This window comes from Oryzias latipes, chromosome 21 (genome assembly GCF_002234675.1).
Source record: "Oryzias latipes chromosome 21, ASM223467v1".
In the NCBI taxonomy this organism is placed as follows: Eukaryota; Metazoa; Chordata; class Actinopteri; order Beloniformes; family Adrianichthyidae; genus Oryzias; species Oryzias latipes.
The window spans coordinates 18,505,650-18,524,897 of record NC_019879.2 but is presented as its reverse complement, the minus strand read 5'-3'; the positions used below and the strand labels follow the sequence as shown (position 1 = coordinate 18,524,897).

The following is a 19,248-nucleotide window of genomic DNA, read 5'->3' as shown; positions in this document are numbered from 1 at the left end:
CATGTAATACAGTAACTTTCAGAATTACTGTTTCTCCCCACATTTAACTCAATGAAAGCTTTTTAAAGGCTTCCTTCTTTTGTGATCAGTCCTAAATCTTAAGAAGATGCATATGTTACCACAGTTGAGGGCAGTCTGTCCACCCATTGAGAGAAGAATGCCATCTGGACGCTCAGCTTTGATGACCTCAGTTACAAACTCCGGTGTGACAGGCAGAAAGTAAACGGAGTCTGCCTGTTTGGAACCAACTTCGTTCGTCTGAACAGAGGCAATGTTTGGATTCATGAGCACCGTCTTCAGGTTTTCTTCCTAAACCCCAGAACAAGAACACCACCCATCAACAATGAGTAGTTATACATGAAACACTTTAAACAAATAGTGGTGCACAATTAATCTTCGGTCACTTAAAGACCCACTCTGATGAAAATTGGGTTTTGGGTTTTTAAAATACTTGTGACATTTTTCTGATAATGGAGGACATGAATAAGAAAAATCTATATAAATCTGTATTTCTTAGTTGTTGTTTTTTTTTTTTTTTATATATTCATATCAGTGTAAATTGAGCAGACTAAAAAAATGCGGTTTGAAAAAAAATATTTGTGACACGGAAAATATACTGAGCAGGCCACAAGCTCCCTGCTCAGCTTAAAAAGAGAGCTCTCAGAAATTGAAAGGGGGGGTGGGGTTACTCTGCACCAATGGTTCCATCAACAACTTAAAAGGCGAATTTCTGATGAACTGCAGAGCAGCAGATGTTCAAACCTAGAAAAACTAGAAAACGACATTGATTTTGGCAAAAAACTGCATTTTCATAATTAAAAGACCAGTGGGAAGAAAATACTGGAAAATTCTCCTCTCATCAAAAATGGTTGGTTGCCTAAAGAGACACTTTGATACATTCTGTGTTCACAATAAAACCCCAAAGGTCAGCATCACTGAATCCTCACTGTAAAAAAAAAAGTTCAAGAATGGTAAATGGTGTATACTTGTGTAGCGCTTTTTTACCTTCCTCGAAGCCCAAGGCGCTTTACAGGCACAGTCCCTTTTACCCATTCACACACACATTCACATTCACACAGTGATGGCGGCTGCCAAACTGCCAAACACTGGCGCCAACCTTTAACCAGAGCCAAGGTGGGGTTCAGTGCCTTGCCCAGGGACACTTTGACACATGGGCGGGCAAGGCAGGAATAGAACCTGCAATCTTCCAATCAAAGGTCGACCGCCCTACCACTGCAGCGCAGCCGTCCGTGGTATCATCTTTTGTAAGGTGCCAGACGGATCATCTGAATGTCTTTGAGTCAAACTAAGCAACTAAAAAGTTCCACGGCCACAACACACTCTCTCCATGCTTCAGCATGTCCATAGAAGAAGTCCCCCTGGTCTGCCATCAGTCCTTAGCCGTTTCCAGGGTAACAAACGGGCAAAGACTTGATGGGACATTTTGCTTTTGAGTCAAACCGGCGAAAAGACTTACATGCTCCAAGATTTGCTTTAATGTTTAAATGTAGTCATTTATTTCAGTTCCAAAACAGCCCAAGATTTATCTCCTTTAATGTGAGTATTGTTTTCAATGTCATAGAAGTTTTCCTCAAGATGGACTCTTCTGTGATGAAACAACTCTCAAACATTGCAAGAAAACGTCGTCTAAACACAATGCATGTTCAGCATCCTCCTTTAATCCTGTCCTCCAATGACATTCCAGGAAGCATGTTTAAACTACCCTGAGTTTAACCCTGAACTCTGGCTGAAATCTGCCTGAACTTGCTTACTCTGGGTATGTCGGTTCCAAAAGACCGGATATGAGTTAGTGTACTTGGTAACCCTGGGTTAATGCGCGTGCACAGCAGGTACATAAAGACATTCTCAATGTATCGCCAATTTCCGGAGTCACCATGGAAACACGTGGAGAAAAAAAGAGAGTGCTTTACTTCAGTGAGACGGAGTCTGAGATTTTAATGACGGCGTATGAAGATTATACGCCCATCAAAAAAGTAACACAGCTGCATCATCAAAAGAAAGAGTTTCTGCTTGGAGAAAAAGAACGGATAAAGTAAACGCACGAGTTTATGATCTTATTTCCATTTTCCTTGTGACGCATATATATATAACTTATCCAATTTGGCCAACTTAAATGAATTACTTCTTTTGGTAACAAATAATTGAGTTAAATTTATTCAACCTAATTTCTTCCGTCTATAAAACTTAATTAGTGGTTATACAACTCAAATTTACATATTTATATCTAAATGTCATATTACTCCGATTCAATTAATCCTTTTTCCATCTTAATTTATTATAATTCTTGAACTCTCATATGTCTAAGTTTGAGCCGGCAGATATACTCATTTTTATAACAATAAAAAGAAAGGAAATAATATTCACGGGACATTCACATTCATTTACCAGTTTTCCAACATTTTCATTGCAGCACTTGACAGTAGGGGTGCTATCTAAATTCATCATCCGCTCCCTCCCTCTCACTCATGGTGCAGAGCAAATAATTAAGTTACATCAATGTAAAAAAGTTTATCTTTCCAATATCCATTCGTGGTCTTATCACCCTCTTACGGTGGAAAAAGTGTTATCTGAGCTTCTTCATCCACTAAATCATCTTCAAATGGAGATGCCAGGCTCCTTCATCTCTCTGAAAACAATCTAGCCTTCAACTAAATCTGCTTCAGACCAGGTTATGTTCAGAGCATGAGTTGCTATGGCAACTTGACATACCCTGAAACATACTTCCATTTCTGGAACCGAAAGCTGAGGTTATCCACTTCCTTAGCCTCAAACCGTGGGAGCTAGCATAACCTGCTTTCTGGAATACCCCCCAGGTAGCATTCAACTATGAGTTTAGGACTGCTTTTCCTTGAGAATTTGTTTGTTACAGTGTGTATTACACACGCAGTTTCTCTGTGCAGATTAAACCAGTTGTGCATTTTCATTGTAAATAATATATGTAAAGAAAACACTTCTAGATACATTTTAACCAAATTCAAATCTAAATGTCATTACCCTGAAGTGTTTACCTTCATAGCCTTGATGGCCTGAGATCCAGAGTAGTCAAACTCTCCCGCCTGACCAATGGACAGACCTCCAGACCCCAGGACCAGCACCTTTGACACCTATACAAGCACAAAAGGAATATGAACACAGCACACATGTACAATGTACATGACTGTTGCATACAATGTCATGTTTGGTTTCGTTTTGGTTTAGAGAAAACATTGGTTTGTTTCCAAAACACTACCATCTTTGTGGAATCATTAGACCATTATTTGATTTGTGTATTCTTACCTGGGCTCTGGGAGGAAGGCAGGGTTTTTTGGGCATGACTGAAACTATGTTGGCATCTTTTCCTTTTTTAATCATGGATATGAAGGCATCAAAAAGAAACTGCAAAAAGAAAAAAAAAGAAGAAGTGTGCATTTAGCCACAATGCCAGCAATACTTCCACAAATTTTGACAAAGTTTTACTTTTTGAGGTCTGATGTTTTCATTTATTTTCAAATGGAAATTAGATTTCAAACTGCAACACTAGCTACACTTTGGTGACAAAAATATGTCTGTTATGGTAAGGGCTGAAGCCAGAAACAGGCCCATTTAGAAAAAACAAATAAATCTTTCTTCTATTTGTTTTCTGATTCTGCATTCAAGTGGAATGACTGCAGTAGGTCATAGGATAGTTCCAGTTGATATTTTGTTTTAACTTAAAATAAAATAAAATAACATTTTTGGTGAAGGTTTAGTAAAAGTTATGAAGACGTTTTTCACTTTTAAGCCAAAGGGGTGAAAGATCTAATATATAAATCTGATTTAAAGTGGATTTCACAGCATGCAATAAAAAAGCATACTGGTTCAAAGGGATTTCTCTCTTTCCATCTAATAATGTGAAAAACCAACTCCTTTATTTCCTAATTCAATCAAAGTTACCTGGCCCCACACATCATCCAAGGTCTGCTTTTACACTACAGGTGTTAACTTTTGTTCCTCTCTGATTTTCTCCCACAGATGCTGCTGCAGATGTGTTGGGTCACTTCAAAAAATTCAGTCACTGGCAAAAACATTGGACTAAGTACCGTAATTTCAGGATTATAAGCCGCTACTTTTGTCACACGCTTTCAACCCTGCGGCTTATTCAATGATGCGGCTAATTTATACATTTGTTGTTTTGTTTTTTTAAATGTATTTTTTTTTAACAGCCGCTAGGGGGCGCTCGAGCAGAAAGGGTAAGAGTGATGCAGGGGGAATACGGTATATGTGTCAAGGAAGACGCAAGTGTAATGTAAATTCCTGCTTTGTGAATGAATAGCACGAATAGACCCTCATCATGGAAAATGCATATGATGGAGCTTTCAAGTTAAAAGCAATCGTTAAAAGCAATGTGAAAAAATCCACCATCACAAACGGGTTTGGAAAAGCCGGTCTGCTGCGTGATGGAGAGGACAGCGCAAGCTCAGGAGGGAATTTGCCTCAGAGTGACACTGACAGCTACAACAAAGGAGAGACCGAGAGTGTGTGGCCAAGAATATCTTACGCTATTCCAATCAAACACTGAGGAGGAAGACTTCCATGGTTTCAGTGCACAGGAGAAAGATGAAGAAAGCTCTCAGTGACTTTTATGTGTATGTTTTTTGAAACAGCCCTGTTAGTGCTGTGTTACGGTGTGTCACTGTTGTGGAAGAAAACGTCCGGCGCACGTGCAGTAGAGTAATATCCCCTCTCTACATCTGTGATTTGTGAATTTCCAATTCCTTTGTCTTGATCTTATTTTTTGGATTCTAAATTGTGTTATTCAAGTGAAACTGCTTTTCTTTGCGTTTTGATTTTTCCTTTCTTACAGAGGCGCGTGATGCGCAGAGGCATACACGTGCTGTGCCCACCTATAAGTTACTGCTGCTCTAAGTTACTTATTTTTTTCTCTCTCTCAGTGACTTTTACCGGTATCTTTTTTTAACCAGCCCTGTTAGTGCTGTTACTACCATAATTCTGTGGTGTCACAGGCACTGTTTGGAAAGCAAAGCCCAGGTATATCATTAAAACTTTGAAAATTCTTTCTGTGTACCGTCTTTCTTTATAAATACATCACGTGTTGAACCTTTCCTGCGATTACTTTTTTCTTTCTGACGGTGGTCAAAAAATGCAAGAGGAGATCCTCTCCGCCGAAGGGGGGGAACCTTCTTTTATTATAGTTCCCCTTCATTCTGTGTATCAAAGAGAAACGGCCACCCCCAACACACTTCCGCTGCGTGCTCTCACTGCCTCTTGCGCTGCACGCGCTCTCCCCTCCTTCCGCTGCTCATGCTCCTCTTTCTTACACACGAGCGCAGTTTCAGCACATACACATCCTCATTCTACAACACGTTTCAATGTGGGCACATGCGGCTTATAGACAGGTATAGACAGGTATGTACAAAATGGTTTATCCTTTAAAAATGTAATCGGTGCAGCTTATAATCAGGTCCGTTCTATAGTCTGGAAATTATGGTAATTGGATGAATGATTAATCAGTTTACCTCAGTCCACTGCACCATTTCTGCACTTAAGCTCCTCACATATTCACACGTTTAATATATTTTTTACACTAGAGATTTATACTATTCCCTCTGGTTCTTCACTATTATGAGCTTTTTCCACATGCAGGCTTCTTTAGAGCAGTTATTGCTGCTAAAGGTGAGCTCCAGGTGTTTTTTTTATTATTTTTTTTTTAAATGCAGCCTCTGAAATTTGTATTTACTTCAGTTTTGAAAAAAGATCAAAATCAGGTTAAACTATAACCTATAACTATAACCATGTAAAATATCTATATTTGTCACAATGTAGCTCATGACCCATTAAAAAAGCAGATTGATCAAACAAACAAACAAAAATATTTGCTCCAAAGGTTTCTAGGATGACCAGCAGGAGAGAGAGGTTAGCTACACGCCATATCAGGCAGTCGACTGATGGTCATTTTCAAAGATGCTACAAGCTAAGTGGAGGACGGCAACCAGTAAAGAGGTTTTTGGAAGAGATTCCAAGCCGTCATCAATGTCAACCTCATCTTGGTTCTACATGTGATGCCTGTTATTCTGCGTATGTGAGGTCAGTTCAGGGATAAAACATCTTTTACACTAATAAGTGCCATCAGCACTTATATTGCAATGTAAAAAAGTTAACATTAGGAAAAAAAATCTTTGAAGTTTAAAAAGTGATATTCTGTGCAAAAAACTAAATCTATAACCTGATGAACCAGGTGAAGGTTCTCATCACTGAAGTGTAATTTATTAGTTGCTTCATCTAATTGCAGGTTTGACTGTTATCTGAACACGGCCATAGTTTTTTTTTTCAGGCTATCATTTACACAATTGCTATTTTAGAAGAAAAAAAACGTAACTTTTACTGTGGTTGCATCTTGTGAATACACCTTTAATTAGTTGCAAGATAGCATTCAGGTACTTTATGCAGCACCATCAAAGTCTTTAATTACCTCTGTGTCGGTGGGACCACCCTTAGCCTCCGGATGGAACTGGGCCGTGAAAACCGGCTTGCTGTTGTGCATGATGCCCTGGAAATTATGCATACTTTTTATAGGAAAATGAAACAAAAAATCCAGACAAAAACCCAGGAACAAGATCAAATTTCTAATGTGATGCTTTGAAAACAATTCTGTAAAGACTACACCTGTGTATTTACAAGTGTTGAAAACACAAAAAAGGTGTTCTCTGTCTAAGACTGACAAAAGGATCAAAATGCCACGCTGTATTTAAAAGAAAAAAAAAACAGTGAACATGAAAACAACCTCATTTGTGCCATCATTAGCATTGATGAAAAGCGAACTCCAGCCTGGAGGCAGCGACTTGCTGTCTATGCCGTAACCATGGTTCTGTGCTGTAATGAAGGCCTGGCCTGTCATCACGTTCAGCACCGGCTGGTTCTGGCCTCTAGGGAAACACAGACGTGCAAAAATGTACAGATTTTCTATCATGTAATAGACAGGCAGGGCATTGAAGGATGTTTTATTTATGTATAAATGTCAACATCTTGATTAGGCCTCAACTTCTTTCCAATCTGGGAGCAATTCAACTAAAAGATTTAAAAAACCAAACCAAGAACAAACCTCGATTAAGGGAATTAAGTTTACCTGTTCCCCATTGGTAGTTTATAAGACTTTGCTCCTGCAGCCAAAGCAGTAATCTGATTACCCATACAGATGCCAAATACTGGTTCTGGACGATCGCTGTCCAGCACCTTGAAAGAAAACAGATGCATGCTTAGTATAAAAGTTTAGTATAAAACTACAGAACATATTATCAAACTGCTAATATAAAGATCTGCATCTAAGAGGCAAAACAAATGAAAGATGATACCTTTCGAACATTGTTGATTAGTGTCTCTGCAAGAGATGGATCTCCAGGCCCATTTGATATGAAGAGGCCGTCATACTTCAAACTCAACAAATCTTGGTTCCATGGCACCAGGTGGACCTCTGCACCCCTCTGTACACAGCAACAAATAGTTTGTGAAGCACTGATGCGGGTTCAAGCAGCCACTTCAAAGGAAAAGTCTATCTAAATGCGCATTTTGGGCATCAGCGTTCAAACTCTTGTCTAGCTACACACATTTTTAAGACAGTACGTACAAAATGCACTGACATTGAAAGCTAAACCAGGTCAAACTTTGACCATTAGGGACTTGGATTAGGTAGTGACATATAGATATGGTTTATGTCTCGGACCCAGACACGGCAAAGGGCCTGACGGCGTCTGCGTTTGCTTTCCAATTAAAGATAAACCAAGGCCCCTCTCCTGATGTGATGGTAATCCATATCCGGCGTTGCAAGGACGCTAGCAATAGACCAAACTATTTCTATTTTGTGTTCAAATCGTGAGGTATGTACCACTTGGGGATTTCACACCAGGCCTCTTCCAACTGTAGGTGGCAGACATGCAGTAGAAAAGAAGAAGCCCTTCCCTTCTTGTCCACTGTGAGAGTGGCAGTTCTACACTAACTTATCCCCCCACACACAACCACTCAAAAAATTTGACGATGTCCTCCTGTCTTCCCTATTTTTATTGGTCCACTTTACACACAGAAATGCATGAATTGTCAATACTCGTATTTTATGGGTGTCAAACTCAGTGCACAGGGGGCCTAAATCCAAAACACGCTTTAAGTTGTGGGCCGAACAAAATAAACATTCACTGAACACACAAAAGCTAAACTTTTAAACCTGTTAAACCTTTAAAACTTGTGTTTTGAACATAAATATGAATAAATGTTTTTTCACATGTTTTTTACACTTACGCAGCTATATTTATTTAATATTTATTTATTTAATATGAATGTCATTTTTGATGTCCTTTTTTGATGTTATTTCTGAATGTCGTTGTTGCTGCCACAGATAAATGAATTTCCCCATTGTGGGATTAATAAAGTCATCTAATCTAATCTAAAAAAAAACAGGAATATTAACCAAGAATAAATCCAGTTAAACCTTAAATAACGTTTATTTTGCACTCCATAAAACTATATTATATCAAAATTATACAAATATGAACATGCTGCAGAACAAAACAAAGAAAGCCTGGAAATATTAATAATCAGCCTGGAAATATTAATAATCAGAAATAAGAAATTGAATCATTCAGTTTTCTTTGCTCTTTGGTCCGTGTCTTTAGAGCTGGACTCCTAGCATCATTTTTAGCAATAAGTTCATTTCTGATGTTCTGTGTATGTCTTTGTGAAACTTATCAACTTATCAGAGAGATTGTTTTTTTTTTAAACCTGTTATTGTGAATATCATTTTAGGTCTTATAAAACATTAAAAACTAAGTCATAGAAACTTATCATTGGGATAACTCCAAAAATATTTGGCATTTTCCTAATTTTGTGCAATACCAACAATAAAAATCCTCCAAAAACCTCAGTACATTCATGAACAAATGATCTATTGTTTATAAATTATCTAAAAAAGCACACTTGTTTTACTGCCTGCGTTACCTGCTGTCTTTATATCAAATAGGTTACTAACAGCAACTTAACGACAGGCAGACGTAAAAAATATACATGTAAATGGAAAATAAAGACCCATCATAAAAATGTCTATTAAAGAATGACATCATTAGCATGAGCTGAGTAATCTAAAGCAGGGGTGTCAAACATGTGGCTCAGGGGCCATATCCGACCTGCCAGATGATTTAATCCTGGCCACAGATGAAGAGTAAAAATTATTAGGATGTTTAAAAAAAAAGCATGTTTCTAGTCCATTCCTGTGGCGAGTTATGATTTTTTTAAAGAAATAACTGAAATGTGCAATTCCGCCACTAGGCAGAACAAAGGAAAAGCATAACAGGGGAAACAGCATATCTCTGCACGTGCTAAAAGACAAACCTAACAGGTTTGTGAGCCTCACCGCCGTGACGCTGCTATAAGAATGATCAGTAGTGACACCCTAATGACCAAAATGTTGTAAAAAAGAAAAAAAATGTTGAAGCAGAGTGCCGAGCTTTCCAGGAAAAATGGGCAGAGTTGTTCGGTATGTCAGCAACAGGTCTCAGTGCTCAAAGAATATAACATTCAGCACCACTATGAGACTCACCATAAAGAAAAGTTTCACCATTTGCAGCAGTTAAGAAAAGAGAAGATTTACTTATTAGCTGGACTGAAAATCAAACGTCTACATTTACTGCAGCCGTGACGTCAGTGATGGAGTAGTGACAGCTACCTCATCGCAAACAAGTTGTTCCAAACATCCAAACCATTTTCAGAGGTGAACTTGTGGAAAAATGCTGCAGAAGTCTTATGCCCCAACAAGTAGTCGACCTTTGCCAACATGAGTCTGTCAAGGACTACGATTTTAGGTACAACAACTCTGAGAAGACTTGGGCGCCAAATGAAGGAATCCAGTCATTTATTGTATTTGCGGTTGCTTTTGATGAAAGCACAGACATCACAGAAGTTGCACATCTGTGGATATTTTCCATATTTATTAGAGGTGTTGAAGAGACCATCACAGCGGAGTTTCTTGAGTTTGTTCCTATGATGGACACAACAACAGCTGATGACATGGTCAGCTCTCTAATTACTCTGCTGGACAATGTTGGAGTGAACCGGTCATGTGATGTCTGTCTGGTCACTGATGGTACCCCATCAAAGGTCAGGAAGAAGGCAGGTGTTGCCCCACAATTCAGGCAGCCAACCAGAAAAAGACTCTTGAACATGTCATTGTGTGTGAACGACAGTAAATGTGTTGCTGCACAGGATCTGAGTTGATGGCAGGTGGAAGTTTCAGGAGAGAAAGGGAAGTTAACTCTAAATTCTTGTTAAGTTCATAAATGTTTGCAAGTTTCATTTAGTTTAATTTTTCATTGATTTGCACATTGACATTTTAGGAAGGGTGTTTCATTTTTTTCCGTAGCCCCCTCTTGTGACCATAGGTTAATTTGCTTTTATGTTACCGGTCCGGCCCACTTGAGATCAGACGGGTTGAATGTCGCCCCCGGACCAAAATGAGTTTGACACCCCTGATCTAAAGGCACGCGATGATCCCGGTATTGCGCAATCGAGGCTGCGCTCTTTGCTGCCTGTGCCCTTCGCCCCTCCCCCTTTCCTTCACATATTTGTGGCAATGTCTCAAAGACAGGAGTGAGTGCTGCTGCGGGGGGCGCTAATTCGCAGGTTTCAGGCTGTTACAAACTCTGTGATATACGAGATGATAGAAAACCAATTGTGATGCAGATTTTTTTCTTTCCAATCACTGAGCTGCCTCCCCCCTTTAATTTTGCACCCCGGGCAATTGCCCGTATGGCCCGTGCCTATACAGCTATTGACTCCTTGTGCACGTAGTTTAAGACTGACTGCTTAGTATGGGATTACACTGCAAAAATAGAGTGGAGTTTAAACATCAATGATCTCGCCCATTCTTACCTTAACCAGCAGTCGAATTATGTTATGCTTTACACCACAGTCGACAGCCACCACTTTAACTGGGTTCCCTTTACCAAAAACTTTAGTTTCCTGTTGAGTAAATGAGGAGATGTAGTGTTTGGACTCACACTAGTTCTGAACTCATTGGAATGTGAAAACAGAGCAGCCATCACCTTGGTTGAAACCTCTGCTACAAGATTTTTCTGATTTGGGTCAGTTATGTCAACAGGCTGGCCGTCAAATTCAATCTTTCCCAACACTGTACCCTGAGGAGAAACACAGCTATATAAGTGGGCTGTCGGCTGGTCCAAACAAGCCAGTTGGCTGGTCCTGATCTTTGCATTTGCAAAACCTTGTCTCTGATGATCTTGGTCAGCATTCTGGTGTCTATCCCGAACAGAGCAGGAACCTTTGAAAGAGAGACAAACATCAACTTAAAGAACAATCCCATGAAACAGTGCTGTACTTTGTAAAAGTGGACCTTCTCTTCCTGCAGCCATTGACCCAAAGACTTGACAGAGTTCCAGTGGCTGTACTCGTGGCTGTAGTCTTGGACCAGAAGACCAGACACCTTGAAGATTCAAAGGAAAAATTCTGTTCTTGACAAATCAATAAAGAAAACTAAAAGTCAATGATTACAAAGATCTCCTAAAGACTTTCCTCAATATTTTAAACTATTCCAATGATTCTAGACTTAAATGTTTGATAACTTGATTCATTAACCTTCCAGCATTTTAAAGGTTTTATATATTTAAATTTTATAATAATATTTGTCAAATGCAAAGAAAATTAAACTCTTATTTTATCTTCGTTATCTGTGTCTCCTTCCAGATGTTTATGCCGGTGTGCATTTATGATGTGTGTAATGAAAAGGAGCAAAAAAGTTTAATAGCCTTACAATCGATTACCATATTGATAATAAATTTGTACTGCTGATGGGCATTTTATCAATTTCTCATTGGAATCAAAGTCCCAGTTTCTCGGTTTTATTTGGTATAACAATACAAATATTTAAAAACAGTGGCCTGAAGCTGCCAATCTAAACATTATTTATTCATGCTTTTCCCTGAAACTTTACCCACACACACACAGACTAAAAGAGACAAAGAAACATACTCGAGCGCCCCTTTCCTACACAGAGACACCAAGACACAATCAATTTTAGGTTTTTGTATTTTGTTGTTTCCTGTAGGCCGTGACCAAGGCTGTTGAACGCTTGAACCAACAACTCAAAAAAAAAGTCTTCATTTCCCAAATGCACACCAGGCTCCCAACCATTTCTCCCATTAAGCCAATAACTGAACCCTAAAAGTCTGAACCGGCTGAATATATATATATATATATATATATATATATATATATATATATATATATATATATATATATATATATATATATATATATATATATATCAAAAAGTCACATTTGTGGTTAAAGGAAGCATCCAAATTAGCCATGACCTAATTACAGAAGAACTTTCAACTCAAGTTTACTTTCATGGGCCATTTAAACAGTAAACATGCATGTGAATGCAAACAATGCATAAACGCAGAACCGTCTGCTATTCGCAGCTTCCGCTGCCTTTCTGACCTGAATCCGTTCAGACTCCACATGTTTTCTGAGGCCCAGCTCATCCAGCTCCTCTGTGTTAGGTACGCCATAGTTGCCCACAATTGGGTATGTCAGCGTCAGGATCTGACCTCTGTAGCTGGGGTCAGTCAGAGCCTCGGGGTACCTAAAGCAAAGAAGCTAGCCTGTCAGTATTGTAATGAAGGGATGTTGAAACAAAGATGAGCATGGGCTGTCAAATCAAACCCACTTGGTGGAGAAAAATCCTCAAAACTTGACACTATTGGAAACTAAAGGTCTGCACTTTTTATAAGGTTTTAACATTTAAAATAAATTATCTGCAAACAATAATGTGTGGAAGTTGGTGGTCTTCATTTTAGACTGACATTGAAGGGTAACTTATACAATCAACTGGCAATTCAAAGTTTCTTCTCACCCGACCAAGCCAGTATTGAAGACCAGTTCACCAGCTACAGACGCTGTGTGCCCAAAGGAAAACCCTTTCATCGAGGTGCCGTCCTCCAGTACCAGGCGGGCTGTCTGAGCCTAGGAAATCAACAAAAGAGAGTGCAAGTGCAATTTCAAATAAAAACGACTTTGATCCTTTATTTAAAAATGAAAAAAAAAGCCTAAATGAGGCTGAGGTAAAACAGGTTTATTTAGAGAATTATGGGAACCTGGGAAGCTTTGGGAGTTTCCTGCTGAAACAGCAGGTCACTGTAAAATGTGCTGCAAATGCTGAGACAGACACATATCCAACTCCCTTGAATGCAAAAGTGTAAATCTGAGGCAAACAAAAAAAGTCTGCCAAACTGAAGAACTCACACACCAGCATTATTATTATTAGTAGTATGTTTATTATGATTATTATTTGTACCATTACTCAGATATTTTACATTACATTTCAAGACTCTTGTGAGGGAAATAATGAGGGATTTAAGGGACACAACTGGGAAACCATGAGTGAGTCTGGAACTTGTGCTGTACTGTCATTTACCCGAATGGTGTGCGCAGGCGCACTAGGACAGGTTTCATGAGCTCACACCCTCAGCTTTCTATATTGACACACGTAAAATTTATCTTCCAAAAGTAATAGAATTGACTAGGTTTTCATAAGTATTTCAAAGAAACAGAAATCCAGTTTGTTTTAAATTTAGCTAGTTAACCACGTGACCTCTTCATAAACCGGCATGACCCCACTAAAAGTTCTCCTTCGATAGACGAAACTGTTTTTTTAAATAAAGATATAGCCCAAATTACTTTTTCTTTCATTGGGTATATATTTTTATTTAATTACTTTATCGATTCTTTAATAGTGCTGTTTAAGTTTGTTTTAAACGTTTTGCCTACTAATTACGCTTGTTTAAAATAAAAACAAAAGCAAGATTTTTATTTTATTTTATTTTATAATTCCCTGCAATACTGGGACATTTCCAGAGTGTTCCTCTTACCTTCAAACTGAAGCGTTTGGTAGTTTGAAGCTGGAGCCAGCTCGCTGTGCTCCCCACGTTTCTGCCCACCACGCATCCCACTCTGACAGATTTAACAACGCCGCACGCGAGCAGGATCTTTGACATGTTAGCTTAACCAATAAGTTGAAAAAAATGCAGAAATAAGGGGGAGAAATGACAACACTTAACTTGATAGGTGAAAATGTAACTTGTCTTTTTAGACAAGTGTGCGAATGGCTAGCAGCGGCTACAGTCAGGTTAAGTGTGCGTTTGATTCGTTCATACGCGTCGGCCGCCACGCTTCTTCACCGTGACAAGCGCACCGTGTTTCTATTGGCTTTTAAGGAAAACGCCTACTTTTGGGTACATTTGAAGAGTGGATGTGTTTAAATGGAGACAAAATGTTATGAGAACACCGCTGCACCCTCTTTACATCTAAAACTTTCACATGTGTCCCTTTGACATGAGAGTTTCTTATATTAGGCTACTTTGAATTCTGGGTTCATTGCCATGTTTGTTGGATTAATTTGTTATTACTGTCATTACGGTCCACTTTAACAAAGTAGAGCGTCAATGGGCTTCATTTTAATCTAAAAATAAAATGAAATCAAAACGTTCTCTCAAAATAGCTGAAGCTGCTTATTGCAAACCTGTGTGCAGTGCATTTCTATCTGACCAACTCTTTCTTTAAGGCCAATTGGCCGCAAAGAAAAACGCAAGCTGTCCGTGAACAGACTGCATGGCGGTAGGATTAGAGTGGTCTGTGTTTTTGCTGATCTCTGCGGGACTGGTTCTCTGTGGAGAAAGCGGCCTGACCGCCACTCTGCTGTGTTCAGCAGTCTGAGGGGAAAAGCAGGACCTGAACACATCAGAAAATACTATTTAGAAGTCAGACTTTTGGAAAGCATGGCCTTCTTGTTGAGATCATCTTTTAGAGCAGTTACAGTTTTGATTATTAAAGAACGTGTTTTTAAATGTGGGTACATTGGATATCCTTTGTGTGTATAAACACTTTAAAAATTTAGATGAAGTTAAAGCCTAATAAGTAACATTTATTTTTGCTCTCCAAAGGAAGACACTTTTTTTGTGTGGAGCGCTGCTGACACCTAGAGCCAATTTTGGGAAATGCATCAAAGACTCCACATGTACTTGTGTCAAATATTAAAGTGAAATAAAAAAAGAAAGATAGAAAAATTTGCTTGTGTTTTAATAGAAATATGATGCATTTACGATAGCTTTTAGAATTCTTTTGACAGTTTTAGTATCTGATTTGCTTTAAATTGTAAAAGATGAAAATAACAAAATTGGTAGAAATTTACTTCCTTCAACTCAGTTTCAAGTAAATAATTAAATTCCTTATGACAAACTTCAAATTTAACAGTTCCAATGTGTGATGTTCTTTATGCATAAGGGCTAATAAGTCTATGATTTAGAGTCATTTTAACAGATTTCTTTACATGTGAATGCATGCATTTGTATATTTTCCAATCATTTCATGGCTATTTATCCGGTTTGATATATCTTTGTATAGAAATTTGTGTCTGTTGTTTGTCTTCTTTAGTTTCAGTATGTTTTGATTACTTGAAATAAACAAATTCTAACTTCAAACTAAGGCTTAACCTCCCAGTTAAAATGGTACGATGTCCGTATATTCTTTAAAAATAATGTACCCATTTTTTAATTTTTTGGCATTTTACAATATGGTATGTCACCTACTATCATGATGTTTTTATCTTTATAGAACAAAATGTTTCTACCTTTGAGGTTATTTTTACAGGAAAAGAAGTAATAGACAATTTCACATTTTCATGTGTTTTTTTATTTCTTTGCAAAATACAGTCAAATTGTCATTGAATGAAAGTTTTTCTAAAACAAACATCCCTGACTTGATTCATGGGTTTGAAATCTTAGCCTGCTACTGTGCAGCATCACATTTAACGGGAAACTACTGTTGCACATTTGGACTGGCCATATATTAAAAGCTTCTCGTGGCATCCGGCTGTCAAAGCTCTGCAGAAGAGCATGGAGCTTGACAGCTGCCACGCCACTTTTATTTCATTGTCTAAACAGATCAAATCCTATGTGTATATTTAGATAACAGACAAATTGGAGCATTATAAAACTGTGCCCATCTAATTCGCCTGTGCAGTTCATCCTTACCAAGGCAAATAGATTTAAGTGAAACTAAACACTAAGAGGAAGTTTTTGTGGTTGAGTGTAATGATCCAGCTGTACTAAAAGAAACTGCCATAATACTGTCTAAATGACATACTTGTGTCCATGTTTCGGTAAATATTTTATTTAGCAGGCGTTATGGCTTGGTATAACTATTAGATGTTATTGCTGGTTAGCTATTTTATTAATTGAAACTAATTAGAAATGTCAATGTTTCATTGGATTGTAGTTTATTAGAAAGTGGGCTCTCAGTGTGAAAACCTGTTCCAGTGTTCCAAAACACAGTTGATTTTCAGAAACCCTTGACCATGTGGGATTCTATAAAATTAAATTGTGTTTTAGCCACTGACTTTAACTATATATCACAGTTGATTTGTATTCATATATGTTATTCAAATTTTACAGAATACTTTCATTTTCTTTACATAATAGAACTTGATTGTAGCATGAAGTAAAAAAGAGCAGCAAAAAAAGGCATTTTTTGAATTAATTACATGCTGTCATCAATAATTCAATCTGATTGGCTGCAAAATGAAAACTGTGCATTGCAATGTATGGATGTACGTTTCACAGTGCTCGCCTGTAGCTGCCTTCGACATTCCTTTACTGATCAGATGATTTGAGGCTTAACAAGCCCCCGCGCCTGTCTTCAGTGGCGGGATCCCACATTGTCTCCGGTTCCAAGTGAGAGTTTCAGATGGAGACTGAGCTTTAGAGAGACCGTAAATAGATAAGCTGGCTTCCTCGCTGTACTTCTGCCAGCTTTCCAAACACAGTCTTGGCCCCTGAGTGCAGAGAAACAATAGAGGGCTGCTTTCAAGGATGGAGGAATACGTTCTTATTGTTTTCTTTACTGTCTAGATGCATTTATCTGACAGTTTGTTCAGTCAAAGAAAGGAACAATTGAGTGTTTTCAAATTGTCAGTGAACTCACCTTTTTACACATCCTTTGTAAAATAATGAAACAGATATACATTTTTATGCATCACATTGAAATCAAAAACAAAAAAAGGTACCTTTTTAGCTTAAAAAATAATTAATCCTAAATGTGTGACATAAATGAAAAACAAAGAGAATTTTTTTTAATTGTGTGTAAACAAGTATGTGCCCCTCTGCTTTTGCTTCAGAATATATTTTAATACTGCAAAAACTCAAACCTAAGTACATAAAAATACATGCATCGATGCATTTAGGAAAAAAACAGCCATAAAGCAACGGACACGTGTTTTAAAACATGCTAAAAGCAGGATCTTGAGCATCCATATTGCTGTTCACACTAGACAAGCAGGGAGGGGCTTCTTCTTTTTATACTTTTTACTAACGCGTGTCCGCCTCCAACAGTTGGAAGAAGTTTGGCGTGAAAATCTTGTGAATCTTGCTTCAGACAATTCTTTCACAGCTCTATTCCGATATATGACTTGGTGTCATAGAATTCCAACCGGGCACAAACCACAGCTATTAATTTCTCCTACATAATCAATTGAATCGGTTAGTTCAAAAGGGGCCCAAGTCCAAGAGGTTTGTTTTTCTAGGAAATGATTTTAATTGCATAGCTCAAAGGGAGGCTACACCAAATGATTAATACTTTACCCAGATTTAGAACCAGTTCATGGCTTACAAATGCTATAATATGAAGCACCTCACTTTTACAATTCAGAGGACTGGCAAACTAAATTCTCTGGACTTGGGCCCTTCTTGAATTAAACAGGGGTGCTGCCATCTATGGGATAAAGCAAAACCCATGTAAGAGAGGGCAAAGCCAAGTAATTTGCATTAATGCATTTTAAATGTCAAGCATGGTCAATACATTACAACGGACTTGGGACTTTTTTGCACATAATCAGATAGCTTTTCCCTTGAAGACCATAGAATATGTAAAATCTCTTTTTTGAAAAATTGTGGACGTGGGCCCCTTTTGAACAAACCAATTCAATTTTTGAATGGCCGGTACTTAAGTACGGTACATTCAATGGGACGTCATCCATACGTCAACGCCAAATGTGAGTCCTTGTTTGGTCAAAATTCGGCATAGAGAATCTGGGTTCCTATATTCTCCTTTGATCTATTTGATGTGTCAATAACGTTTTATTTTAAAGGCTTTTCCTGACTGTAGAGCCAAAGCAGAACCCTGGTTTGTCCCTATTTGAAGCTGCATTTATTTTTATTTTTTTATGTCTGTCTATTTCACCATCTGACTGCCTGTTCATCCTTATGTTTTTTTTGTCTTTTATTTTTTGTTGAATTTCTTGTTTGTTTTTTTGTTTTTCTTTCTTGTTTTTTTATTTTTTCAGTTAAAACTGGATTTTTGTGGGACATCACAATTGGGGGGGGGCAGTCACGGCATTAGAGGGGCATTTCCCCCTCTTGCTCATGCCTATGTGTAGCCTTGGACGTTCACAGCACTGGCTTTAAGAGTTACCTACAGTTTCTTGTGATGTGGGGGTTCTGAAAGTCTGTGAAGGATGAACAGATAAACAAAGTTTAATAGTTTTAAACATGTATTTCTTCAAGGGGGGCATTTCTTCACTTATGTAGTAGTTTTCCGCTGGTTTTAAAATGGCCTCAGATGATTTACTGCTGCCGCGTGTGCTGTCAAGACACAAGATTAGCCTCAGACTGTGTCAGCAATCTTATTTCAATGTCCCATTGTGTCCCATTAGGACAGGTTTGGTGCAACAAGACTTTTTCCTTCAGATTGACAACTGGAGAACGGTTAAATGGAAAGAAGGGGGAGACTGTCCTTTCTGGCTGGTGTCACATATCTTGTCAGGATGAGGTGCCACAGTTTAAAAGGTGCAGCTTTGTTTAGCCTGCCCCGGTCTAAGCCCATTGTGGATGATGTGGGGGGGCTTTTGGAGGCGTGAGTAAGTGAAAGAGATCACGCAGGCCACAGTGGCTGCATCAACCCCCTTAAGGAGCCATGGCCCCCAACTCTTAGAAATCCCAAGAAACTTCACACCTCCATTTAGGGACTATAAATAGGAACCATCTGTCCCCCCAGGCTCAGTTACAGCCCCATTCCATTTGGCATGGATAGAGGGCATGGAGGGAAGCACTCAGGGTTTAAAAAGGAAGGTGGTGGATGTGACTAGAGTCCTCAAATCCACTCTCATCCAAACTCAGAGTCACTACACATGGCGGAGTG

The 19,248-nt window shown here is 38.5% G+C and overlaps 1 protein-coding gene across 4 annotated transcripts in view; it reads right to left on the bottom strand.

Annotated features, from left to right (window-relative positions):
• The window catches only part of cps1 (carbamoyl-phosphate synthase 1), a 53,968-nt gene extending 39,754 nt beyond the window's left edge, over window positions 1-14,214 (bottom strand). For all 4 annotated transcript variants that reach the window (XR_002872518.1, XM_023950956.1, XM_023950954.1 and 1 more), the window contains exons 1-14: window positions 13,929-14,214; window positions 12,914-13,023; window positions 12,499-12,643; window positions 11,390-11,479; window positions 11,261-11,317; window positions 11,082-11,174; window positions 10,909-10,998; window positions 7,350-7,478; window positions 7,124-7,230; window positions 6,782-6,923; window positions 6,470-6,547; window positions 3,298-3,396; window positions 3,030-3,125; window positions 120-309 (exon numbers count right to left, since the gene is read on the bottom strand). Coding sequence is in view for 3 of the 4 variants with exons in the window: in XM_023950956.1 (XP_023806724.1) it covers window positions 120-309; window positions 3,030-3,125; window positions 3,298-3,396; window positions 6,470-6,547; window positions 6,782-6,923; window positions 7,124-7,230; window positions 7,350-7,478; window positions 10,909-10,998; window positions 11,082-11,174; window positions 11,261-11,317; window positions 11,390-11,479; window positions 12,499-12,643; window positions 12,914-13,023; window positions 13,929-14,054 (1,552 nt within the window). In the remaining variant the exon portion in view is untranslated. The remainder of the gene's footprint in view (window positions 1-119; window positions 310-3,029; window positions 3,126-3,297; window positions 3,397-6,469; window positions 6,548-6,781; window positions 6,924-7,123; window positions 7,231-7,349; window positions 7,479-10,908; window positions 10,999-11,081; window positions 11,175-11,260; window positions 11,318-11,389; window positions 11,480-12,498; window positions 12,644-12,913; window positions 13,024-13,928) is intronic.
• Window positions 14,215-19,248: the final 5,034 nt, after the last annotated feature.